At 34.5% G+C, this 22,830-nt stretch overlaps 2 protein-coding genes and 1 long non-coding RNA gene across 3 annotated transcripts; all 3 read left to right on the top strand.

Annotated features, from left to right (window-relative positions):
* Window positions 1-13,111: 13,111 nt before the first annotated feature.
* On the top strand, window positions 13,112-13,837 carry LOC110641246 (uncharacterized). Its single transcript, XR_002492265.2, has 2 exons — window positions 13,112-13,241; window positions 13,393-13,837. It is a non-coding gene; the product is annotated as an uncharacterized LOC110641246 (long non-coding RNA).
* A 497-nt stretch (window positions 13,838-14,334) lies between these two features.
* On the top strand, window positions 14,335-18,748 carry LOC110641224 (uncharacterized). The gene is made up of 4 exons (XM_021792866.2): window positions 14,335-14,687; window positions 16,937-16,986; window positions 17,088-17,140; window positions 18,116-18,748. The coding sequence occupies exons 1-4, from the start codon at window positions 14,458-14,460 to the stop codon at window positions 18,515-18,517; spliced, it is 735 nt and encodes a 244-aa protein (XP_021648558.2). The 5' UTR covers window positions 14,335-14,457; the 3' UTR covers window positions 18,518-18,748.
* A 1,027-nt stretch (window positions 18,749-19,775) lies between these two features.
* On the top strand, window positions 19,776-21,713 carry LOC110641250 (uncharacterized protein At2g39795, mitochondrial). The gene is made up of 3 exons (XM_021792911.2): window positions 19,776-20,166; window positions 20,646-20,968; window positions 21,348-21,713. The coding sequence occupies exons 1-3, from the start codon at window positions 19,927-19,929 to the stop codon at window positions 21,508-21,510; spliced, it is 726 nt and encodes a 241-aa protein (XP_021648603.2). The 5' UTR covers window positions 19,776-19,926; the 3' UTR covers window positions 21,511-21,713.
* The last annotated feature ends 1,117 nt before the right edge of the window (window positions 21,714-22,830 follow it).

Here is a 22,830-nt window from a genome sequence, read left to right as displayed (position 1 = left end):
GAACCGAACTGTAGCAGAATATGAGAGAGATTTCTCAAGGCTAAGCCACTATGCTGGAAGCTTAGTCTCCACCCCCAGAGACAGATGCAAGAGGTTTGAGTCCGGGCTAAGGCAGAGTCTTAGAATGCAAGTTGTGGGTTTCAGACATCAGAATTTTGCTGAATTGATCTCACAAGCCTTGGAATTAGAAAGGATAGAATTCGAAGGGGCAGTGAAGAAGGGTTCACAAGAGAAAGAGAAGGCTGAAAAGACTACTGGACAAGCATCTGAAAGTGGTTCTGGCAAGAGGAAACAGTTTGGGGGATCTAGCTCCCGTAGAGGCAGAGGCAGATTTTCTGGCCAAAGACCACCTCGGTCTGGTCAGCTGACCCAACAAGCTTCTCGAGGATCTCTATCGGTCCAACAGTGCGAAACGTGTGGTAGAACTCATGGTGGGGTTTGTTTCAAGGCTACTGGTGCATGTTTTAACTGTGGAGGAAGCGGACATTTCGCTAAGGATTGTACTAGTCCGCGCCGGTCTGGATCTTTTGCCACATCTGAAGGATCAACCCAAGTATCTGCATCTAGAGGGTCACCGTCAGTTGCTAGAGGTAGAGGCAGAGGCAGAGGTAGGGGTCCTGGTAACACCCCTAGAAGTCAAAGCACTGTTAACCAGCCAACACTCAGTGGCGCACCAGTCAGAGTGTATACCATGCGCCAGAGGGAGGAAGCTGAAACATCTGATATAGTAGCTGGTATTTTCTCCATCCTTGACCAAGATGTGTATGTGTTATTTGATCCTGGCTCCACACATTCATATGTTAGTGCTAGTGTGATGTGTTCTACTGCTATTCAGTGTGTACCAATAGATTATGATGTGCTAGTAACTAGTCCATTAGGCCAGGAGGTCAGGGTAAATAGGCTATATAGGGACTGTCATTTGGTGATCCAAGGACACACCTTTTTGTCAGATTTAATTGAAATGCCCTTCAGAGATTATGACATTATCTTGGGCATGGATTGGATAGCCAGGCATCATGCCATGATTGACTGTAGACTGAAGACAGTCACTTTTGGTCTCCCTCAGTATGGTGATGTAGTAAAACATGGGGAGAGGCAGTTATTACCTTCAAACATCATTTCAGCTGCACTGGCCAGAAAAATGATTAGAAAAGGGTGTGAGGCGTACTTGGCACATGTGATAGACACCCAAGTGGGGAGTCCAAAGATCGAGGACATTCCTATCAGATGTGACTTTCCGGATGTATTTCCTGAAGAATTGCCAGGATTACCTCCAGAAAGAGAAGTGCAGTTTGAAATTGATGTTATGCCTGGTGTGGACCCAATCTCCATAACACCATACAGAATGGCACCAGCAGAACTAAAAGAATTGAAAGTGCAGTTGCAAGAGCTGCTTGATAAGGGCTTCATTCGCCCTAGTGTGTCACCTTGGGGAGCGCCGGTGTTATTTATAAAGAAGAAGGATGGCACTCTTCGGTTATGCATTGACTATCTGCAGTTGAATAAGGTGACGATAAAGAACAGATACCCATTGCCCCGTATTGATGATTTGTTTGATCAGTTGAGGGGTGCAGCTGTGTTCTCCAAAATTGACCTGAGATCAGGTTATTATCAGCTGAAAGTACAAGAGCAGAGTATTTCAAAAACTGCCTTCAGAACCCGCTATGGCCATTATGAGTTCTTGGTCATACCATTCGGGTTAACTAATGCTCCAGCTGCTTTTATGGATCTGATGAACACTATCTTCAGACCATACCTTGATCAGTTTGTGGTGGTATTTATTGATGATATATTGGTTTATTCGAGGAATGCAGAAGAGCATGATAGACATCTGCGGATTGTACTGCAGACTTTGAGAGAGAAACAGCTATACGCCAAATTGTCGAAATGTGAATTTTGGCTGAAGAAGATATCCTTTTTGGGGCACATAGTATCAGAAGAGGGTATTAAGGTAGATCCTAGCAAGATTGAAGCTGTCCTTAATTGGAAGCCACCCAGAAATGTCACAGAGATTCGCAATTTTTTGGGGTTAGCTGGATACTACCATCGATTTGTGAAGGGATTCTCTATGTTAGCATCTCCATTGACCAAGCTGCTTAGAAAGGATGTGAAATTTCAATGGACGGACAAATGCCAGCAAAGTTTTGATGAATTGAAGAGATGTTTGACTGAGGCTCCAGTCCTGACTTTACCTACACTGGGTAAAGAATATACAGTTTACAGCGATGCTTCTCATAATGGGTTAGGTTGTGTGTTGATGCAAGATCGAAATGTCATTGCCTATGCATAACGCCAGCTGAAACCGCATGAGAGGAATTATCCAACACATGATTTGGAGCTTGCAGCAATTGTGTTTGCTCTTAAGATCTGGAGACATTATTTGTATGGGGAGAAGTGTTACATCTATACAGATCATAAGAGTTTGAAGTATTTGGGCACCCAAAAAGAGTTGAATTTGAGACAGAGGAGATGGTTAGAGTTGATAAAAGACTATGATTGTCTGATAGACTATCAGCCAGGAAAAGCTAATGTTGTGGCTGACGCCCTAAGTCGCAAGACTATGGCAAGTCTACAAGTTACTCCTTTGTCTTTGATACATGAGTTGAGATCATTACATGCCAGTTTAGAGATTAATGATGAGGAGCAGACAGCAGTTGCATGGCATGTACAGCCAGTGTTGATTGATCAGATTAGAATGGTCGCTCGTAATGATAAGAAGTATCGAAGTCGATGGAAGAAGTCCAGCAGGTAAGAAACCGAGTTTTCAATCGAGATGATGGTTTTTGCTACACCAAGCGCGTAATGTGTGTTCCTAATGATGTTGATTTGAGGCGATCATTTTGAAGGAAGCACATGAGTCTCCTTTGCTATGCACCAGTGGTACAAAAATGTATAGAGGGCTAAAGGAGCATTACTGGTGGATGGGTTTAAAAAGAGACATGGCAGAGTTTGTATCCAAATGCCTAACTTGTCAGCAAGTAAAGGCAGAGCATCAAGTGCCAACTGGGTTGTTACATCCACTACCAGTGCCAGAATGGAAATGGAAAAGAATAACAATGGATTTTGTGATGGGACTTCTGAGAACACAGAAGAGTCATGATGCAGTATGGGTCATTGTCATGATCGACTAAGTCTGCTCATTTTCCACAAATCAATGGACTACAGTTTGGAAAGATTGGCCAGGTTATACATTGATGAGATTGTGAGACTGCATGGAGTGCCAGTATCCATTGTATCAGACAGAGATCCTAGGTTCACTTCTAGATTCTGGGGTAGTCTTCAGAGAGCCCTAGGAACTAGATTGAACTTCAGTACTGCATTTCACCCACAGACAGATGGCCAGTCTGAGAGGGTAATTCAGATTTTGGAGGACATGCTACGGGCTTGTGTGATTGAGTTTGAGGGTAGTTGGGATACACACTTGCCTTTGATTGAGTTTACTTACAACAACAGCTACCAATCAAGCATTGGGATGCCTCCATATGAAGCTTTGTATGGCAGGAAATGTAGAACCCCGTTGTGTTGGGATGACGTGGGTGAAAGAAAAATGATTGGACCCGAAATAGTTCAACAGACTGAAGAGAAAATCAGGGTGATCAGAGGTCGACTTAAAGCTGCATCAGACCGTCAGAAGTCATATATTGATTTGAAAAGAAGGGATATTGAGTATGCTGTGGGTGAGAAAGTTTTCCTCAAGGTTTCTCCTTGGAAGAGGATTATGAGATTCAGCAGAAAGGGGAAACTAAGTCCTCATTTTATCGGGACATATGAGGTTCTGGAAAGAGTGGGTCCTTTGGCATATCGGTTGGCACTACCTCCAGAGTTGGAGAAGATACATAATGTCTTCCATGTGTCTATGTTGAGGAGGTACTGATCAGACCCATCTCATATACTACCAGTAGAAGAAATAGAAGTGAATCCAAACCTCACATATGAAGAAGAACCCATAAAGATTCTGGCTTATGAGGTGAAGCAGCTACGGAATAAGCAGATACCGTTGGTAAAAGTACTGTGGAACCATCATTCGGGCCAAGAGGCTACTTGGGAATGAGAAGAGGACATGAGGAGACAACACCCACAGCTGTTCAGAGATTGATACCAGGTAAAAATTTCGAGACGAAATTTATTTAAGGAGGGGAGAATTGTAACACCCCCGTTGCATAGCCTGGTATATTTCACTGTTTCGGTGACCGATGTCGGTCCAGACAATTAATGGGACTAGGGCCACACTTAAGACAATTTGAGAAGCCATAAACACAAATAATTAGTAATGTTTAATTAGTTAACTATAAATAAGAAAAACAGAACATAAGAAGTTAAACGAGCCGAGAGTCACAGCGATGAGTGACCTCCTCGGGAACGACTGCGAAGTCATTTTAAACTCAAATTTCGAACCGTAAAAAGTGACGCTGCGGTCCTTAGGACCCTTATAAACACAGTGGAAAAGAGAAAATCACGAAAAAGAACCATAAGCTACCAAATAATTAGGTCAGGGAGCCGGAAGAAATATTGGATTATTTGCAAACTGGGATGAACCGTCGAGGGGCAATTTGGTCAATTGATCCCGAGAGCTGACTCCTGACCTAACTGTCCAATAAAATCGGAGAAAAGAAAATTTCGGAATCGAGAATTAAATTAAAGAACTAATAGAAAAAAAAAAGGGAAAAGATGGAAAAGTCAAAGTTGATGACATCATTAATGATGTCACAAACAAATTTATTAAATTATTTATTAAATTAGATTTTTGGTCTTCTTTAAGTGATAAAGATGAAAGAAAATAAAAGAAAAAAAAACAAAAAAAAAGTCTTCTTCCTTCCTTTGGTTGCCGCCTCCCATTTCCCTCTCCCTCACCATGATTAAAACCTCCATTGAAGCCATCTAAATCTTCCCTTAAACCCTAAATCTTTTCATGAAATCTTTACATCCCATAACTAAAACTTGTATTTGAACTTTGATAAGAAGATTGGGAGCAAATAAATCAAGCAATGTTGAAGAATTGGATAGACAAATTCTGCTCACTTAAGGTAAGCTAATCCAACTTCTCTTTTTAGTATATATGATGGATTTAGGGTAGAAATGAATGAGATTATATGGAGAAATTGAAAAATATTGCATGTTTAGGAAGAGAGGAAATTTCGGCCAGCATTGTGAAGAGTGTAATTTGCATGACTTGATTGGGTTGGATAGGAATATGAACCTTAATGAGTTAAGTGATGATAGTTAAAGGCATTGAAATGGTTAAATGCAAGAGTCAGTGAGATTAGGGTTTCAATGCTAGGGTTTATGAACCAAAATTTGGATCGATTGGTATACCAATTAGGGACTATAGATTGCAGTACTGTCCATAGGAATAATCATTGATAGAGAATATATGTCTAAGATGGTTGTTCTACTAGTTTTATGCCTACCCGTTAGCCATTGTGCCTGATTTTATTTCTAGCTTTACGCCTGCCCTCTGGCCTTGTGCCTGACATGACAAATATATACATGTTAGACATCCGGATGTTTAACTAGTATACTGTCACAACTTACTCCTCTGTAAGGCATAACATGATCCCGTAGTATACTTAATGAATTACCGACTTCATCTACTGATAACCCATTAAATACACTACAAGGGATTTTAAAACCAATTTTTGTCCTTTTTGAAGGTGGCGAGCATTTTTTGTAGGAATTACAAACTTTTTAACTGAAGTTTAAAAACTAAGTAAAATGTTTGACAAATTTTATTTTCTGCAATTTTTGTAAAAATTTCGGCAGAGTGCCGGTTGTAATTAAGAAAAACAAAAAATTTAAACCTGTAGAAAAGCACTTCCAAATAAGTTTCAATCATACCCCAACCTCTAAATATCTCAACCCAACATTATTAGCAACAATTCAATTCCAAATCCACAATTCCAAATCAAGATTGTCATCACAAAGCATTTCATAAAATTATGCACATTGCATTTAAAATAATTAATTTATATTCACCATTTAATTTACAGACATAAAAATCCAATAGATAATATTATTACAATCAACTGTACAACTACTCAATGTTACATTAATACATATGACTCTAAACTATTTACATCAAAATTAAGCTACAAGGGTATAAATAAATACCCATACAAAAAGGTACTGCGGTGCTATCAACGGCAGCTCACTCTGCTATTTTCTCCTTGCTTCTATCTACGACAGCAAAAGAAACTATCGCTAAGCATAAATTACTCAGTAGTGTATAATAAAAATTTAAAATGCTTAATATAAACATACATTGACAAATCACAATTCAAATCTTTCACAATTTGCAAAGCTCATTATAACACAAATTTGTCAAAACAATTTAATAAACACAGTGTTGCCAATCTATACACAACTTAAGTCATGACACAAAATTTCCGATCAATGCCGTGTTGTACACCACGACAAAGCGATCTACAACCTCACTAATCGAAATCAATGAGAGAGGTGGCTAGCTAGCTAATGAGTACTCATCCGATCTCAACCTTAACTGGCAAGCCAGAGAGGGAGGAAATAATCGATCTCAACCCTATAAATGTAGGAGAAATAATATGGTATTGTCATGCTAAGTGTGAATCCAAAATCAATTTAAAATAATTTATTTAAATATTTCATGAAAAATCCAATCAATTTCCAAAGTCATATTTTCATTTGCAAAGTGGCAACACAATTCATAATTAACCCAGAGATTTCATAAAGCATACCAAATCAAATTTTCAATAAGAAAATACTTAAATAGGTTTATTGTGCACAAACCTGATATGAGTCGCCTCTAGGCTTTGACTCAGTTTGCCCTATCATTTTTCATGTCTTTTTTAACTGAAACACGTAATTTATAGTGTTTCAGTATCTTATCTCAAAACAAATCCAATAATTAAATTCATGTCTAGTGAATTCTTGCCCTAATATGATTAAAATAATGTTCTTTGAAGTTTGCATTTCGGGATTACTATTTATAGCACTTTTCAAGTCAAAATGTTGACTTTCTTATGCTTAATAGGTATGTGGATTCCAATTACACTCACATACCACATTTTGGGTGCCTAATTTGTTGGTTTAGGTTGCCATTTCAATTTCTAGGTCTGCTAAGATAAAACTCAAATTTTCAGTTTTGGTGTCCTGTTTTGCACTATTCTATTGGTCTAGTTACTGTGAAAATTTGGCTAAGTAACATTGTTGACCCCTTGTAGCTTAAAATGAGAATTGATTTTGATGATAACAAAACTCAAACAGAATCTATCTAACCCAACGTTAAAGTGATGTGTAGATTCTTTCTCTTATTTATAAAGAACCATTGAAGTTGCACCTAAGGAGGAAGAATACTCAAAGGCATCTCAAAACAAATCCAAGATGAGAAAGAATAAGATTATGTAAGCCAAGACTCAAAGTAAAGGTATGAAAGTCATAGAGTTAGAAATTGAGTCTTAAGTCTTGTGTAAAAAGAATGGATGAAAGTTTAGTCGAATGGAGCTCAAAAATGAAACTTTATCTTCTAATTATTTTATAAATTTTTTTTCTCATCATGACCTTGGACACTTCTATTGGAACATATTTTTTTTCTTAAGGTCCAAATCAGATTTTTTAAATATTACAAGTTGAGACATGCAGCTGTTGACTTAGTTTGCTAACTAGTTTGCCAAAATATTAGTTTGCTAATATGTTTGCTAAAACATTAGTTTACTAACTAGTTTACTACTGTTGCCTAAATTTCATTAGTTTGCTAAATGATCAGAGTTACTCAACTTCGCACAAAAAGACAAAATAACGGCCTCTTTTGTCTTCAGCAGTGTGTATAACGTTCCAAAAAGGTTTCAAACGGTCTAAAATAATTTGGGACTATAAATACACCTTCTTTACTTCATTTTACACTTGATGAAAGCTTACATTTGAACTCCAACTTTGATTTTTCATTTATTGCTTTCATTCAAGATCTTTAAAGTCTTTGAGCTACCATTGGCAAATCAACTCATCTCTTCTTTATAGTTTGATTTGTATTGAGTAAGAGTGAGTGTTAAAACATTAAGTTGCATTTAAGAGAGGTTGTATAAGCACCTATTGAAGCTTGAGAGTGTGAGTGCTTGAGATAGCACTTGTCAAGGGTTCAAGCTACCTTGGTAAAAGTTTGGTGTTGAAAGAGTGTAAAGGGCTTTTGGTCTCTTGCCTTTAAAAGAGCTAATAGTGGAGAGAAGACTCAAAGAGGGTTCTTTAAGAGAGTGGATGTAGGCTAGTTAAGTCGAACCACTATAAAAATCATTGTGTTTGATCTCTCTAACCTTAACCTCTTTACTTTTGTGCAATTTAATTTTTATACATGACATTGAATGTTAAATGAATAGATTGAGTTGGTATATTTGAGAATTTATGAGTATTATGAGAAACTAGTTGAATATTTTGTGATGCATGTTATGTTAAAAATTGCTATAAATATTGATTAAGGCTTAAGTTGCAATTTAGGGACACTTTATTGAAATACATACCACTGTCATTATATATTAAGAAGCACCTAGTTGAACAAAGCCACAATTTCTCATTAGACTACAAGCAAGGGCCGAAAAATTGTTAAAGTCCAATTCACCCCCCTCTTGGACTATTTTGAGACAACAAACATTTATCAAAGTTGTTCCTTATTATCTTATCTTTAATTCCCTTTTGAATCACTCTATTTGGAGTTTTGTAGCCCAAGATATGGTCATTTTTCTAAGACTGACCGGATTGGTGTTACTCAGAATTTCTGGGCACTTTAATTTGGCAGTTTTGTACAATTAATTTTGAGTGGCAAAATGACTTGTTATGGGTAGAATTTGGGTTGATGTTCTTCATAAAAGTTGTAATACTATATCATACCTTTCCAATGCCACAAACATCAGGTCATTTGGACCCGTCTAGCCCAAGTTATAGCCAAATGAACAAACACTATTTATTTGGTCATTTTGGTACAGTGACAGTGTACAATATTCAGGTTTGACCTAATTGTTCACTATCTAAATGTCATTTTCTGGGCATGATTTCTAAATGAAAATTGTGTCTTTATGTGTCTAATTTTATTCCCAATTGGCCTCACACTAATTGAGATGACAAAATTTCAGTTTTGGTCCCTGAAAGGGACCTAGGTCAAACTGCCAGATTGGGACCCCTAACCAATCCGAATTGCATTTAGTTTCTACTAATTCAAACACATCACAAATGGTCCTAATTGACCATTTCTAACATCAATTAGGGTCAATTGCATCAATTGACCATTTCCTCTCATTTTTCTCTCAATTTCAGGAACTCAAGAACCCTAATTTCTTGAATTTGTCCTATTAATGCAATTAAAGTGATTATTCAACATTTACACACTTAATTCAACTCAATTACCCTTTTTAATTCATCAATTTCACTCAAACCTTAATTTCTCTAGGTTGATCGAATTTCACATATAGTCCCCATGATTGTTTTGTTTAAATTAATCTTTAATCTTTAATTCTAAGTTAATTTAGCTAGAAACATAAGCATTGAACTAGAAATTATAAGTTTAGATTACTAACCTTTCTATTTGAAATTCAACCACCCAAATCCTTTACTTTTCTTTCAAAATTTCTTGATCAATCTTCTTTTCTAGTTGTCCAAACAAGGTTTAATCAACAAAATTGAGGAATTTATGGGAGATTTTTAGGGTTTATGAAGCTTTAAATCAAGCTTTAATGGAGGAAACATGAGAGAGATGAGAGAGGAGGAGGTGGACGGAAATGGCTTATGGAAGATGATCAATTTTTTTTTTCTTTTAATTTTAATGTATTTATATTTAGCTTTTTGACTTAGTAAAAAATTAGGGAAATCAAATTATTTTTGACATCATGGGTGATGTCATAAGGATGAGGTCAAAATTCATTTTCTCTTTTTTTTTTCCTTTTATTTTTCCATAGTTCTTTAATTTAATTCTATATTTCAAAATTTTCATTTCTCAGATTTTATTGGACAGTTAGGTCAGGAGTCACCTCTATGGGTGAATTGATCAAATTGCCCATTGCCAGTTTGATCCGATTTGTAAATAATTTGATATATCTTTCGAATTTCTGACCTAATTATTTAACCTACTTATCAGTTCTTTTCTATAGTTTTCTCTTTTCCACTAGGTTCACAATAGTCCTTAGGATCACAGTGTCACAATTTCCCGTTCAAAATTAGGGTTAGGACTGACCTCGCAGTCGCTTTTCGGTAAGGTCACCCATCGCTGTGACCCTCGGCTCATTTAACCTTTTATACTTTGTTTTTCTTATTTATACTTAACTATCTGGTAATCACTATTAATTTTCATTCATGGCTTTTCTAGGTGTCTTACATGTGGTTCTAATCCCATTAATTGTCCGGACCGACACGGGTCACCGGAACAATGAAATATACCAGGCTATACATATAGGGGTGTTACATATACTCCCTTGTATCTAGTTTTTATAGTTTGTTATAAGTTAATTGGGCACAGATAAGAATAATAAATCTTAAATTTAGATAAGTACATGAAGAGATCACAGGTATGAGTAATAAGACTGAACATGGAATAAATGAACAGAAAAGATCTTGATTAACTTAATTGCTTTCAAAATTCTATAAACATGTAAAAGATTTCAAATTCATGAAATTCTATATTTCTTTATAAGGTTATACATGGAATAATTATTTCAATTATTTGGTTATTTTTATTTCAATTTATGCACCACTAAGTAATATGCTTAGCGCGTTCGTTCTTACCACGCATAGGTACAAAAGACCAGCAGCAGCAGTAGTGCCTAGACAGGATTTTGACCAGATCTGCTACAGTGTATGTTGTCACCTCAGCAGTCCAATTTGGTAGGGCTCATGTATATTTAGATTTTGCATTTTGGTCATCGTATGTAAGTAAATGATGTAAATTATTTTGTGGCATGTAATTCAATTTTGGGATTGTACATTTGTAAATTTTTGTATATAAATTTTATATGAATGAATAAAATATGTTTTCTTGAAATTTATATGAGCCAGGATGGTATAATATGATATGGAAAAGAATGAAATGAATAGTATGACATATGATATGTATTTTAATAGGTAAATAGTATAACCCGCCATATGCTAATAAAAACAGATGAGACTTCGTCCGGATCTCCATAAAAATGAAATGTGATAAAAAAAAAATTTTTTTTTCTGCACATAGGATGATATAAATAAATGGATATTAGATTAATAATGTACATGAAAATACAAGATATGATACTCTGGCACCGAATGTGACATACTTTACTCGACTATACTGTAGGCGGGTAAGGAATATCACATCTACTGTCTTGAATTTGAGCTTCGCATTTTAGTCTTCAGATGATGATGAAAAAAAAATTAGAAAAATTCTTGAGAAAATTATTGTTTAGTCCTTGTATTTTAATGAAATTAACTATTTAATCTTTCTATTTTAAATAATACACTATTTAGTCTTCTATTTTTTAATCTATTAAATTATTTAGTGCCTCCGTTAATTTTTGTTAGTCAATTAACTTTAGTATAGTCAAACTACTATTTAATCTCTTATTTAAGTGAAACTAATTAGTTAACCCTTGTACTTTGAAAATTACTATTTAGTCCATTTATTTTAGTGAAATTAATTGGGTAGTCTTTATATTTTGAAAAATATATTTCTAGATGAAAAATAGAAATTTGTTATGTGGAGAGACTAAATCTAAATTTATATTTTTTTAAAATTATTTAAGTATTTTCATTCAATTGCCTGAGTATTGTTCTTGCGTTCTCTCTATTGGGAAATAATACTAAATCAGGTATTACCTAATCCAAATCTCTAAGTAATTAAGATAATAATCCAAAAAAATTGATTTTCAATAGAGAGAAACACAAAAATGATGTACAAAAAATTAAATGAAATTATACTTGAACAATTTAAAAAAGAAATGTAAATTCAAATTTAGTATCTACAAAACAAAATTTTTATTTATCCTCTAAGAATATATTTTTCAAAATATTATGTTTTTTTAAATATTGAGACTAATTAATTAGTTGTACTAAAATAAAAAGGCCAAATAGTTTATTTTTTCAAAATATTAGACTAAATAATTAATTTTACTAAAATGAAAGAATTAAACAATTTTTTAATTGATATTAAAATTTATTGATTAATATAAAATTTAATGAAAATATTAAATAGTTTAATGAAAATAAAATATAAAAAATTAAATAATATATTTTTTAAAATATAGAAAGAATTAGTTTAATTAAAATACCAAATAGTAATTTTCCGAATGTTCTTGCTGCCTAGGACATCTTACACTAGCTTCCAAGGGGTTAAGATGATGACAAGATAAAAAATATTCTTCCCCAGGGGTGCTGTTACTATCATGGGCTCTCTTGCTGGGCTCTAGGCCTCTATTTCAAATCTTGATCTTGTGTACTGAGCTGATTAAGTGCCTTCTAATAACGACAATGGCTGTTACTTCCTGCGAAATCATACCTCAGCACCAGCCGATACAAAAACGTTACCCAAGTGAAAAATTAATGACAATCAGGGCTTACCGTTATTCAAGGCAAATCTCCAAGGTGGGTTTTAACATTTGCCATGGTGATGTGACAATAGCATGCTTTTCTTTTGGAGTGAATCCTCCTGTTGGTGTTTGGCAATATGATCAGAAATTCACTAACAATAACAGCACCATATCTCACATATATATATACCTGGAACTGCAATATTAGGTGATTTAAGGACATATTTATTCTACCCTTTCATGGCTTTTAACATTTTTCCATGTCTTTTACCTGAAAGACTATGGGTACCTACATGTGCTTGGCCTAAGTAAACTCCTATTGTAATTGTTAACTCACCATGTCATCTATATGGCAGCCTTCCAACCCTTTTTTTTTCCCCTGATATAGAATAAATAATTAATATACTAATAATATTTTTAAAAATTAATAATATAATAATAATAATAATAATAATAATAATAATAATAAAATCATAATTCCTTAATTTTTTTTTTGAAAAACACAAATACATATTAACATATTCCATATAATTTCCAATTTATTTTAAAAAAAATATTTAACGTTATTTAGTATACTCTATTTATTGGTTGTTGTATATAATGAAAGAAAAAGCACTCTTTTTCTCTAGGATTTTAGAGTTATAATTTCTTCTCAGTTTCTCCTTCCACCCGATTCTCTCAGAGCGTTTTTTCTGCCTATAAGAGGCTTCCCTTACCCCTTCCGAACAGGAGAAGGTGAGGGTTTCCCCTCCCCACCTCTCATTTGGGATGTAAATAATTCATTTTTATTGTTCTTTTAAGTGGTAGATTTGTGCAAAATAGAAAGGATTTGCTTTGGGTCTACTGTGTGTGGTTGATCGGTGTTTCCTATACTCTATTTTTGCAGGTGAGAGCATGGAGCCAAGGTTGGTTATCTCAGAGACTTTAGGCACCTTGAATAGTTATTCTGTCCCTAAACGATTACAAGAGGATGAGACTGCTTGAGAGTTCTGCCAAGCTCCTATGTGGTCTTTGGCATTTCCATGGTCGTGAGTTTCATTTTGCTTTGGTTCCTAGCTCCAGTTCGTCTCTCTTGAAGACTCTGGGTGATGCTTGTTATGGTGACTTACGTTCGCTGCCTTCGTGACTTGTCCAAGCTCCTCTAGCACAAGTGCAGTGCCAACTCCAACTAGGGTTTCAACTGTCATGGGCTTGGACAGTCCAGGATCAATTTTTTTTTTTTAATCTTAATTGGGCTTGCTGTTGCCTGCTAGGCTTGTATATTACTAGCTAGTGGGCCTTGTAATTCCACTATTATTAATGAAATCATCTTTGCCTCTTAAAAAAATATATTTTATTATTATTTATCAAATTAGATTTTTTTTGTCAAGTTAAGAATATGGATGAATTATACTTCAAAATCATGATAATTTTAAGTAAATTTTTATTCTCATATAAGTCAATACATACACTCGTTCACAACGAATGTAAGATTCTAAAAGACCATCCCAAATAGGCACCATTAAATTAGATTAGTTGCTTCACAAAAATAGATTTCATTTTTCACATGAATTAAAAAATATATAATTAATATAATTAAAATAATAAATTTTGTTTAATCATTTTTAATATAGCATTCACTCTTGCTTTACTTTATTAAAAATTAAATAACTTATATTATTAAGTTGTTTTTAAAATTAATAACATTTATCTTTATAATGCATATTAAATAAGAATAAATTAATAAATTAAGATATAAATTATTATTTTAAAAATTAGTACTGATGAAAAAAAATTAAAAAGAAAAGTATATTATAGACGGGGGGGAGTATAAATAAATAAATAGGAGGGTGCAGTAGGATTTCCGAATTAGTTACAGGCAGGTTTATGTATTACATTTACACCGAAGTTCCATAGGATTTACATTTGATTTGTTTCGCTCACACTTGTTTTGAGGCAAAATTGAACAACAATGTTTCGCGCCCAACCCTCATTTGCCCGATTCAATCTCTTTTCAACTAGACATTTCTGCACCAAACCCACCAACAGTATCAATAACAGCAGCAGCAGCAGCAGCAGCAACGACATGATCGAATCAAAAGTTAGTAAATACGACGAGGCATATCGTCAATTGGACAAGCTTGACTTCATGACTGCCGCCAAGATCCTCTTCACTGAACCCCCCAAGAAAAAGAAGTTCGGGTATTGCATTCGATTTCCTTTTAGTTTGGGCGTTTAATTGGTTTGGAGGATACTAGGATTAATGCGGATTCCTGCTGGGGTTTCTCTTAGACATTTCGTCGAACATTCTTTAGTATATCGTTTGTTTTATGGGATACTAAGCTCCGAAGCTGCGTTTCGTGCCATTATCTGTATGAATCATTTAATGCTTGTATGTATATGCATGAGCAATCTATCATTTGAGAAGGAGGGTCTTGTTGCAGAGTCGTAAGGGTTCCATTCTGCCGTGTCGCTATAATTTTGTCGTTTTGGACCTGGAGATTGTTGGGTGGAGCCAGAAGGGATAGATGGGCAATAACTGAGCCACCCTTGTTTACTTTGATACATTTGCAACATCTTTCTTTAAGATAGTTTACTTGCCGTCTATTACTTGACACATATGTGGTTCAGTAGCTTATTCAAATTTGTCAGAAAACCTATGATTTTACTTGATGAGCCACTTTTCTTGTTCCTATTTGATGCCTTGTCAACTTCAAATCTAGTTATGCATTTTCTGCTGGTTATTTATATAAAGGAAACGAAATAAGAAAAATCGAAGTGCAACATCCATTACATAGTACCACTAATCTGAAGGATAAAAGGAGCTTCAATTAACTAAGGTTCAGTTTAAAACAAAGACAGAATCTAGTGAATTGATCATATAGATAATGGTTGGGTAAAAGCCATTGCTTTTGCTTCTGTTCTCGCTTACATTCTTACTATTTTTCACATGCATGGAAGTATCTCAGAGTTTGAAGCTTGCCAAACAACGTATTGCATTTGAGTTCCAATTAGTGTTGTTCTATTTGAGGTTTTGTGTTGTCATCTTCAAATGAACTTAGGCAGGATGACTGAGGTTGAGTTTGATACTGTGGGGTTCTAACCGAGTGGGGCATCAAATTAGCAGTAGTTAGCCTTGATCAGCTTTCCATCACTAGGGTACAGTGAACCGTCACCCACTATGGTACAGTAGCAATAGGTACCAAGTTATGAACAAGTCATGTGGTAGAAGCCTTTACCTCAAGGATAAATTTCAGTTAGATGTTTGAATTTAAAATTGTGGAAATGCTTGCTGTTCTTGCATTTTCTGTTTTCCACTTTGCAGTTAGTTTATGCATAATTGTTTTCTTCTTCTATATATTCTTATTAGGGGGAAAAATTAAATGTCTCTTGATGATTTACACAACTAGGGATCCACTCAGTGCTCTAAAGACGCATTGAGATATGAATCCCCTATGATGCTATGTCTGAAATGTGGATTTCAGATACAGGAAATGCCTCATGGTTGAAGTAATTATCAGCTAAATCATGGCAAGAATGAACTTATTGATAGAAACTGCTGTTCACTCTGTAATGTTAATTTTATTTACCTTGCATTTGTTTTTGGTTTTTCACTTAAAAAGGAAGAAAAAAAAGTAAAAGTGAGAACGAAAAAAAGGGAAGAGAATGGTTGATCATTATAGTAATTTGTGTATGCAGAAAAAATGGAGAGAAATCAAGGGAAGAGAATTGACAGACCCTGCTAAAAGTAATGGTACCTTGTGCTGAATTTTGCTTTCAAACTTTCCATTTTGATTATATTCTCCAAACTACTTCTTTGGTAAAGTCAATACATTGGTGTCCAAAGAAGAATTCTTTTAAGACCACCTCGAATGATCCAGATAAGGAAAGGGATTCCATGAAAAATTTTCTTTTCTACTTTGTTGCTTAGCAGAGTTCGGTGTGAATATAATGATTGGAAAAGCAAAACAGAATCTTCAAGAATGCATCCACACCATTTGATCCCAATAGACAATCATAAATTTTTCTACCCATTTCCTGGCACTTTCGGCCATTTATAGCTGAGGAGTGAAATTGTTTGAAATAGAATATATTCCTGAATGTAGTTGAGCAATTTTCCTTTCATTGAGTTTTGGTTTTCTCTGCTAGGTCCCTTCTTTTCCTTAAATCCATTTTTGAAGTCTCTTAAGACCTTAAACATGCTACTAGGATCAAAATGTTACTTTAAAGACTAATGCATTAAAAATAATTACTTGGATCAATTTCTGGCAACTCTGGAAGATCCAATGGGGAGGCCTAATTCTTCAAGTGTTAATTATGGTTATATGTGTGGGATGTTGAACTATATCCCTAGTTTAAAATGTGCTCATCAATGATTCCCTGTTTAGTTCCTGACATCTCTATTTCATTTTTGAATGATGTTTACTTATATATATCCATTTTATGTTCAGGATCGATTTTCATCTGGTACAACTCTTCTTTGCCTGCATGCCTTCATTGGGTATCTAATCCACAAGTTTAGCATATTGCCATATTTTCCATATTTGAAATATCTCTTGGTTTTGTTGCTGCTATCTAAAAGAGTGCATTTTTTCTGTACAGCTGTATATTTGGTGGCTCAATATGCTCGCCATGAAATGAGAAAAATGGATGAGGTAACTTCAATTGTCTAGTCCTGCAATGATAGTTTATGCTTTGAGTTTTTTTTTTTTTTTCCCGATTAATATATAATTTTGAGTCTCTGTATTCATAGAGTATTCTCCTTCTGTTTTCTTAAAATCTGTCTTTGCATATGATTTATAGTGTCAAAAGGATACTCATGCAGCATTTTTTTGTGGGTTCAATTTGATGGTTGAAATTAGAACACATATTCTTCCTGCCTTAAAAAGTAAATTGTTCCCATACAGTAGACTTTAAACTATTATCCAAAAAGTTAAGTTATAGCTCAATTTTATATAAGTTGGCATCCTAGAAACTTTGTGGCCAAAAAAGCCTTTGACTTCCCATAAGCCTGCATTAGGCTGGCAAACATTAATTTACATGTCATGAATGCATGCCAACTGCATGATATAGTTTATTGATCTAAATGCAACTAAATCTGGTGTTTTGCAGTCATTGTGATACATGTTGCAAAATCTATTCAAAGTGAAGCTCATCTCAATTTGTTGGGATTTTAGCCTCTTTCCTTTTCATTTTGTTTTTCTTTTCTATCTTTTTCTAATTATAGCTCCACACCAAATTTCTTAGAAGCACCTTTTCCTTTCTTTTTTTTTTTTTTAAAAGAAATCTTAATGTCAACTTATTTAAGAAGCTTTTGAAATGCTTTAGAGGTCCCCTAGCAATTCCTTGATCTCAATCTTCTGGCAATGACTGCTGTCATTGGTTTTCATTAGCCATTCTGAGGGATTATTTGATTTCTTAAAATATCAAATTAATTGCAACTAAGCAGTTTGTTTTAAGGGATGCAATCATTTGAGTGTTGTCCAATACTATACAACTAAACTTTCCTGCCTTTCTTCTTCTTCTTCCTTATTTTTTTTTTTTCGGTGATATTGTGAAATTCAGCAGTTCCCCCACCTTTTCTTTAAGCTATCTTATTAGAAGACTTATCACCATATTGATTATCTCAGGAACTCGAGCTGAAAAAGAAGAAAGAAGAAGAGGAGAAAGCAAAAGAGATGGAACTAAAAGCAATTGAAGAAAAAGAAGCTAGATCTAATCCAGAGCTTTTGGAGGTGAAAGTGAGACTGGATAAGCTAGAGGAAGCTGTCAAGGAAATTGTGGTTGATTCAAAGAAACAATCAACTGACAATGCAACAAAAAACCAGGAAGACAGTAGTAAGAAAAAACACATTGCTCCAACTGAATCTGGTGACGTCCAGAGCAAATCAGAACCAAGCAAATCCACGGAGAAAGACCTTCTTAGCAAACAGAAATCTACTGGGCCAGCATCAGATAAAGGAAAGGTAACTGGATTGGCACCAACTCCTGGTGCTTCCCAGCAGGATCAAAATAGAAAGACCCAAAATTAAGGAAATTCTGAAGACACCAAGAAATGAAGAATTTGTAAATTTTGTAGAAAGGAAAGGGTTCATTTTTAACAAAGCACTTATCTGATTCTGTAGGCTGTTTTGCCCCAGAATCTATGAGCGTCTTAACTTTTGTGGTCGGGATAGATTACACAGATGCAATATTTAACATTCCAAATTGCCTATTATTCGGAGTTTTATATGCAAGTATTTGAGAAAAGAATGTTTGGTGAACTGACTCATGAAGTTATTTTCTTGTTGGGTTTGTATTTTGTTTGCTTCATCTAGAAAGTTTTGGAGTTGGCGAGATTCGAGAGCCCATTCTTCCTTTCTTGGTTGTGATTATTGACAATGTTCTGTAGATATTGGATGCTTAAAGTTGCTTAATGCTTAAGCTGTGACTGATGGTTTCATATTGCCAATCATGCACTTCACTTCAGGTTTTTACCAGTTCGTCCATTTTTTCCCAGGATGTGCCTCTGAGCTAACATGTCAGATATTAAGGGTACGCCTAGTCTGTGGAGTTTGTGATTCCTGATTCAATTTGGTGTCTACTGCATAACATTCAACTTCTTGTCCTCATCATTAGTCTAGTATTTATTAAAAAATTTTGCTAGGCTTAGTGACTCAACGCCCTCTCTTGGGGCTAGACAAGTTGGTAAGAAGGGGTACTCTTGTTGTTTAATTTCAATCTGCATACCAACCTAGTCTTGGGCTAGGGGTGGCTTAAGCATATAGGGGCATGATATAATTTTTCTATATTTATTACAATCAAAAGGTTTTGATGTTCTAATTTATGTGGGGGGTGAATTTGTACTTCTAGTTTGGTCTCCAGTTTTTGTTCACTTTTATGATTTTATCTTCTCTCTCTTTGGTAGAATTTTGCTTGCTTCTAAAGGACCTTTTTAAGTATTGCTGATAGCTCTACAACCTTTTAGTTTTATAAAAAGAAATTATAAAAATTATCTTCTTGGAGAATTTTAATTTTAAATTAATAATTAAACTTGAATTTTAAATTAGTTAAAATTTAATTATATGAATTATTTTTTGACATTTAATTTTATTTAAAATTAATTTTATATTAACTATTAAAACTGGCAAATCTTACATTTTAGGAATTCTTAATGTACCATAAAGAAATTGCACTTAAAAACTTGTGTAATTTCATTAAATTTCAGCATCTATATTCTACATATGAATAGGAAAAGTGCATTGGAGGGTTTATATTCACTAAAACGACTGATCGTTTTACCTAATTCAAAAGTCAGGTGGACGTGGATCAGGCAGAACAATCCCGTGGACATTTTACCCACAGGCCACAACCCGTCTTCCTAAAACCCTAATGAAATCCCCTGAGCCCTTCCCATACAACAGGAAGAAACGCTTCCTTTGTTCCCCTTTGCCTGTAAAAAATGGCACGCCTAATCCGTCCTCTAAGAAGAACCCTTCTCTCCCATTCTAAAACCCTAATTCCCCAACTTCAACAATTCCACCAAAATCCCATTTTACTCCATGACAAATTGGGATTGAACCAAACGACTATAACCAGAAATTACACATCAGAAATGCGCAAAACAGCCTTTCGAGATAAAATCCTCAGGCTTCTTCGTAACGAAATGCAATATGAGTTGGAACATGCCCCTCCTAGGCAGGTAACCTTCGTTCTTTGTTTTTGTTTTTTTTTTTTTTTTTTTTTTTTTTTTATAAATATCTTTAATTTCTGCGTCTTTTGAATTTTTTTTTATTTGATTGATGATTACAACAGAAAAAAAATGAGATTGAAGTTGAAATTTGAAAACCCTAGAGAATTTTATTTTTTGGTTTTTGAAAACTGGGATACGATGGGTTTTAGTATTATTCTTATTGAGTTCTAAAATTGGCTTCTGGGCTTTGTAATATAATTCACAATATTAGTTGGCGTCAGAAGGAAGCTATGAAAGCAGTATATAAGTGAAAAATTGCACAGAAAGAGCTCTCTGATAAAGACTTGATGGGCTTAGTTATGGTTATGGTCTTTTTATGGTTTCATTTTCTTTTTTAAAATAATTTACTGACAAAAAAAAAATTGAACTGTTAACATAAAAACTTGACTAATAATTTTGGCATAATGCGTTAAACATTTAATTCGCAGCCTGTTACCAAGTTTGATTCCTTCACAATTGATGAACGGCCAGGGGAGCAATGGGTTATATTAAAAAGGAAATTTGCTAGGAATGAGGAGATTAAGGTAGAAGCAACCATGTTTGATGGAGCTGTTCCAATTGCAAAATCTGGTGATAGCACCAAGGACAATGTGCAGCTTCACATTACTTTGATTGTTAATATCTCCAAGGGTAATGGTGATTCCTTAGAGATCATGTGCTCAGCTTGGCCAGATACGATTGAAATTACAAAGTTTTTCATAGGCACAAGTGACAAGATGCCGGCTCAAGCTTATGTTGGTCCTGACTTCAAGTATGATAATTTGCTGATTTATTTTGATATACCATTTCATTTGCTGAGAAACTGTAAGAGAAAGAGAGAAAATTGTGATGTTATCTGCATGAAACCAATGGAAACAGATACTAGATGGATGCAACATGACTGACTTGATACTAGTCAATAACTTTTTCGTTTCAACAAAGCTATAGAATGAAAACCTTCTTTTCCCTAACCAGAGTAGATCATGTTGGATAAAAGTTTTTGTTCTATTATAGGAGCATCCAAATGGAAGCATATGATTTTCTTTTTCATAACATGCATCTGTCCCTCTCTCCCTCTCTCTTCTTGTTCTTGTTCTACTTATCTTTTTGTGTTAGTTTTCCCTACCTTTCTGATTGTTAATTGTTTACAGGGAATTGGATGATGAACTGCAAGATTCACTATATGAATTCTTGGATGCAAGGGGTATAAATGATGAATTGGCAGCTTTCTTGCATGAATACATGAAGAACAAAGATAGAACCGAGTACATTAAGTGGATAGGTACTGTCAAATCTTACATTGAGGAGAAGTAGAGATTGTTTTCTTATTGTGATCATACTTCCATTTAACTCCTGTGTATTGTTTAATGGAACTTTAAACAAGGATGCCAATTTTGGCTACCTATACAAATTTGACTAGCAATTGAAGAGGGGATCTCCACTGTGATAATAATTGAACGCATCTGAGTTTAAAAGTTGTTTAAAGCATCCAGTCCATTGAAGTTATATTCTCTATTTATCTGGGTTCAAACAATGACTAAATGTTGGATTGTAACCTATTCTTCAACCTGATGAAGTATGTATTACAAGTGAAGCAGAAGCACATTATTTTGCCTCGAATGAAGTTAAACTGTTGCGAAGAAGACATCTAACTCTTGGGTTGACAGTCCAAATCACAGGTAATCATCTCTGAAGCAAATTGGCCTTTTTGAGATTTGTTTACTTTGTGTTGGTATGAATATATCAAATACAGGTGCGAAACAGAGTACTAAGGGGACTTAAAAATGAATTGATGACATTGCATTCTAAAGATAAAAGATTTACTTTACTTGTAGTTGTAAAATGGGTGTTTTTATTTTCAAAGCAAGGATTAATTAATTAATCTAGAATGCTGCATTTAATCATTGGTGGTTGTGCTGTGTTCTGATTATATTAATTTACAATTCCTTTTTGTTTTAGGAATGCTTCGCTCCCTCCTTAGTTGCATACTGATGTGATCTTAAAACCTTATGTTCGACTAATATATTGCTCATCCGACGAAACTGGAAAACATACTACCAAACCATGTATTAAATTTGGAAGGTGTATCATATATCCTCTCTTTCTTTCTTTTTCAATTTTAATGGTTGAATTATATAATCTGTTCTTCTGGCATTCTCTGTCAGCCCTTTCTAAACAAAAAGGTTGGTACCAAATTTCTTGGAATCTTTCTAATAGCCAAAAATGATACAAGTAATGCAAGATTAAACACGACGATGGATTTTCTTTAAACTTCATATGCAAATTGCCTGCATATATGCAGGCTTTGTATGGAAAAACAAATGTATGCTCCATAATTAATGGTTTGCTTTGGTGTTATAATATAATTCCAAGATCATTCAGGACAAAGAAGGAAGAAAAATTCAAAATTTTTTAATTTCTTTATTATTTCTTCAAATAAAACAAAGATGATCGATCTGGTTTTGATTACCATGAGATCTTAGGAATGAAGACCATTTCTTGCTTTAATTTTTCATCCACTCCAAGTCATGAATAGAATGATAGCTCCACATTTCTTGTGTGTTATGTAAGATAGATTTGGATTTTTGTTCATGAAAGAGGACAAATAAGTGGTCTAATATGATCTTAAAAGAT

The sequence above is a fragment of the Hevea brasiliensis genome, chromosome 6 (genome assembly GCF_030052815.1).
Source record: "Hevea brasiliensis isolate MT/VB/25A 57/8 chromosome 6, ASM3005281v1, whole genome shotgun sequence".
NCBI classification, from domain to species: domain Eukaryota; kingdom Viridiplantae; phylum Streptophyta; class Magnoliopsida; order Malpighiales; family Euphorbiaceae; genus Hevea; species Hevea brasiliensis.
Note: the sequence above shows the minus strand (reverse complement) of the source record. Positions and strands in the feature narration are given on the sequence as shown.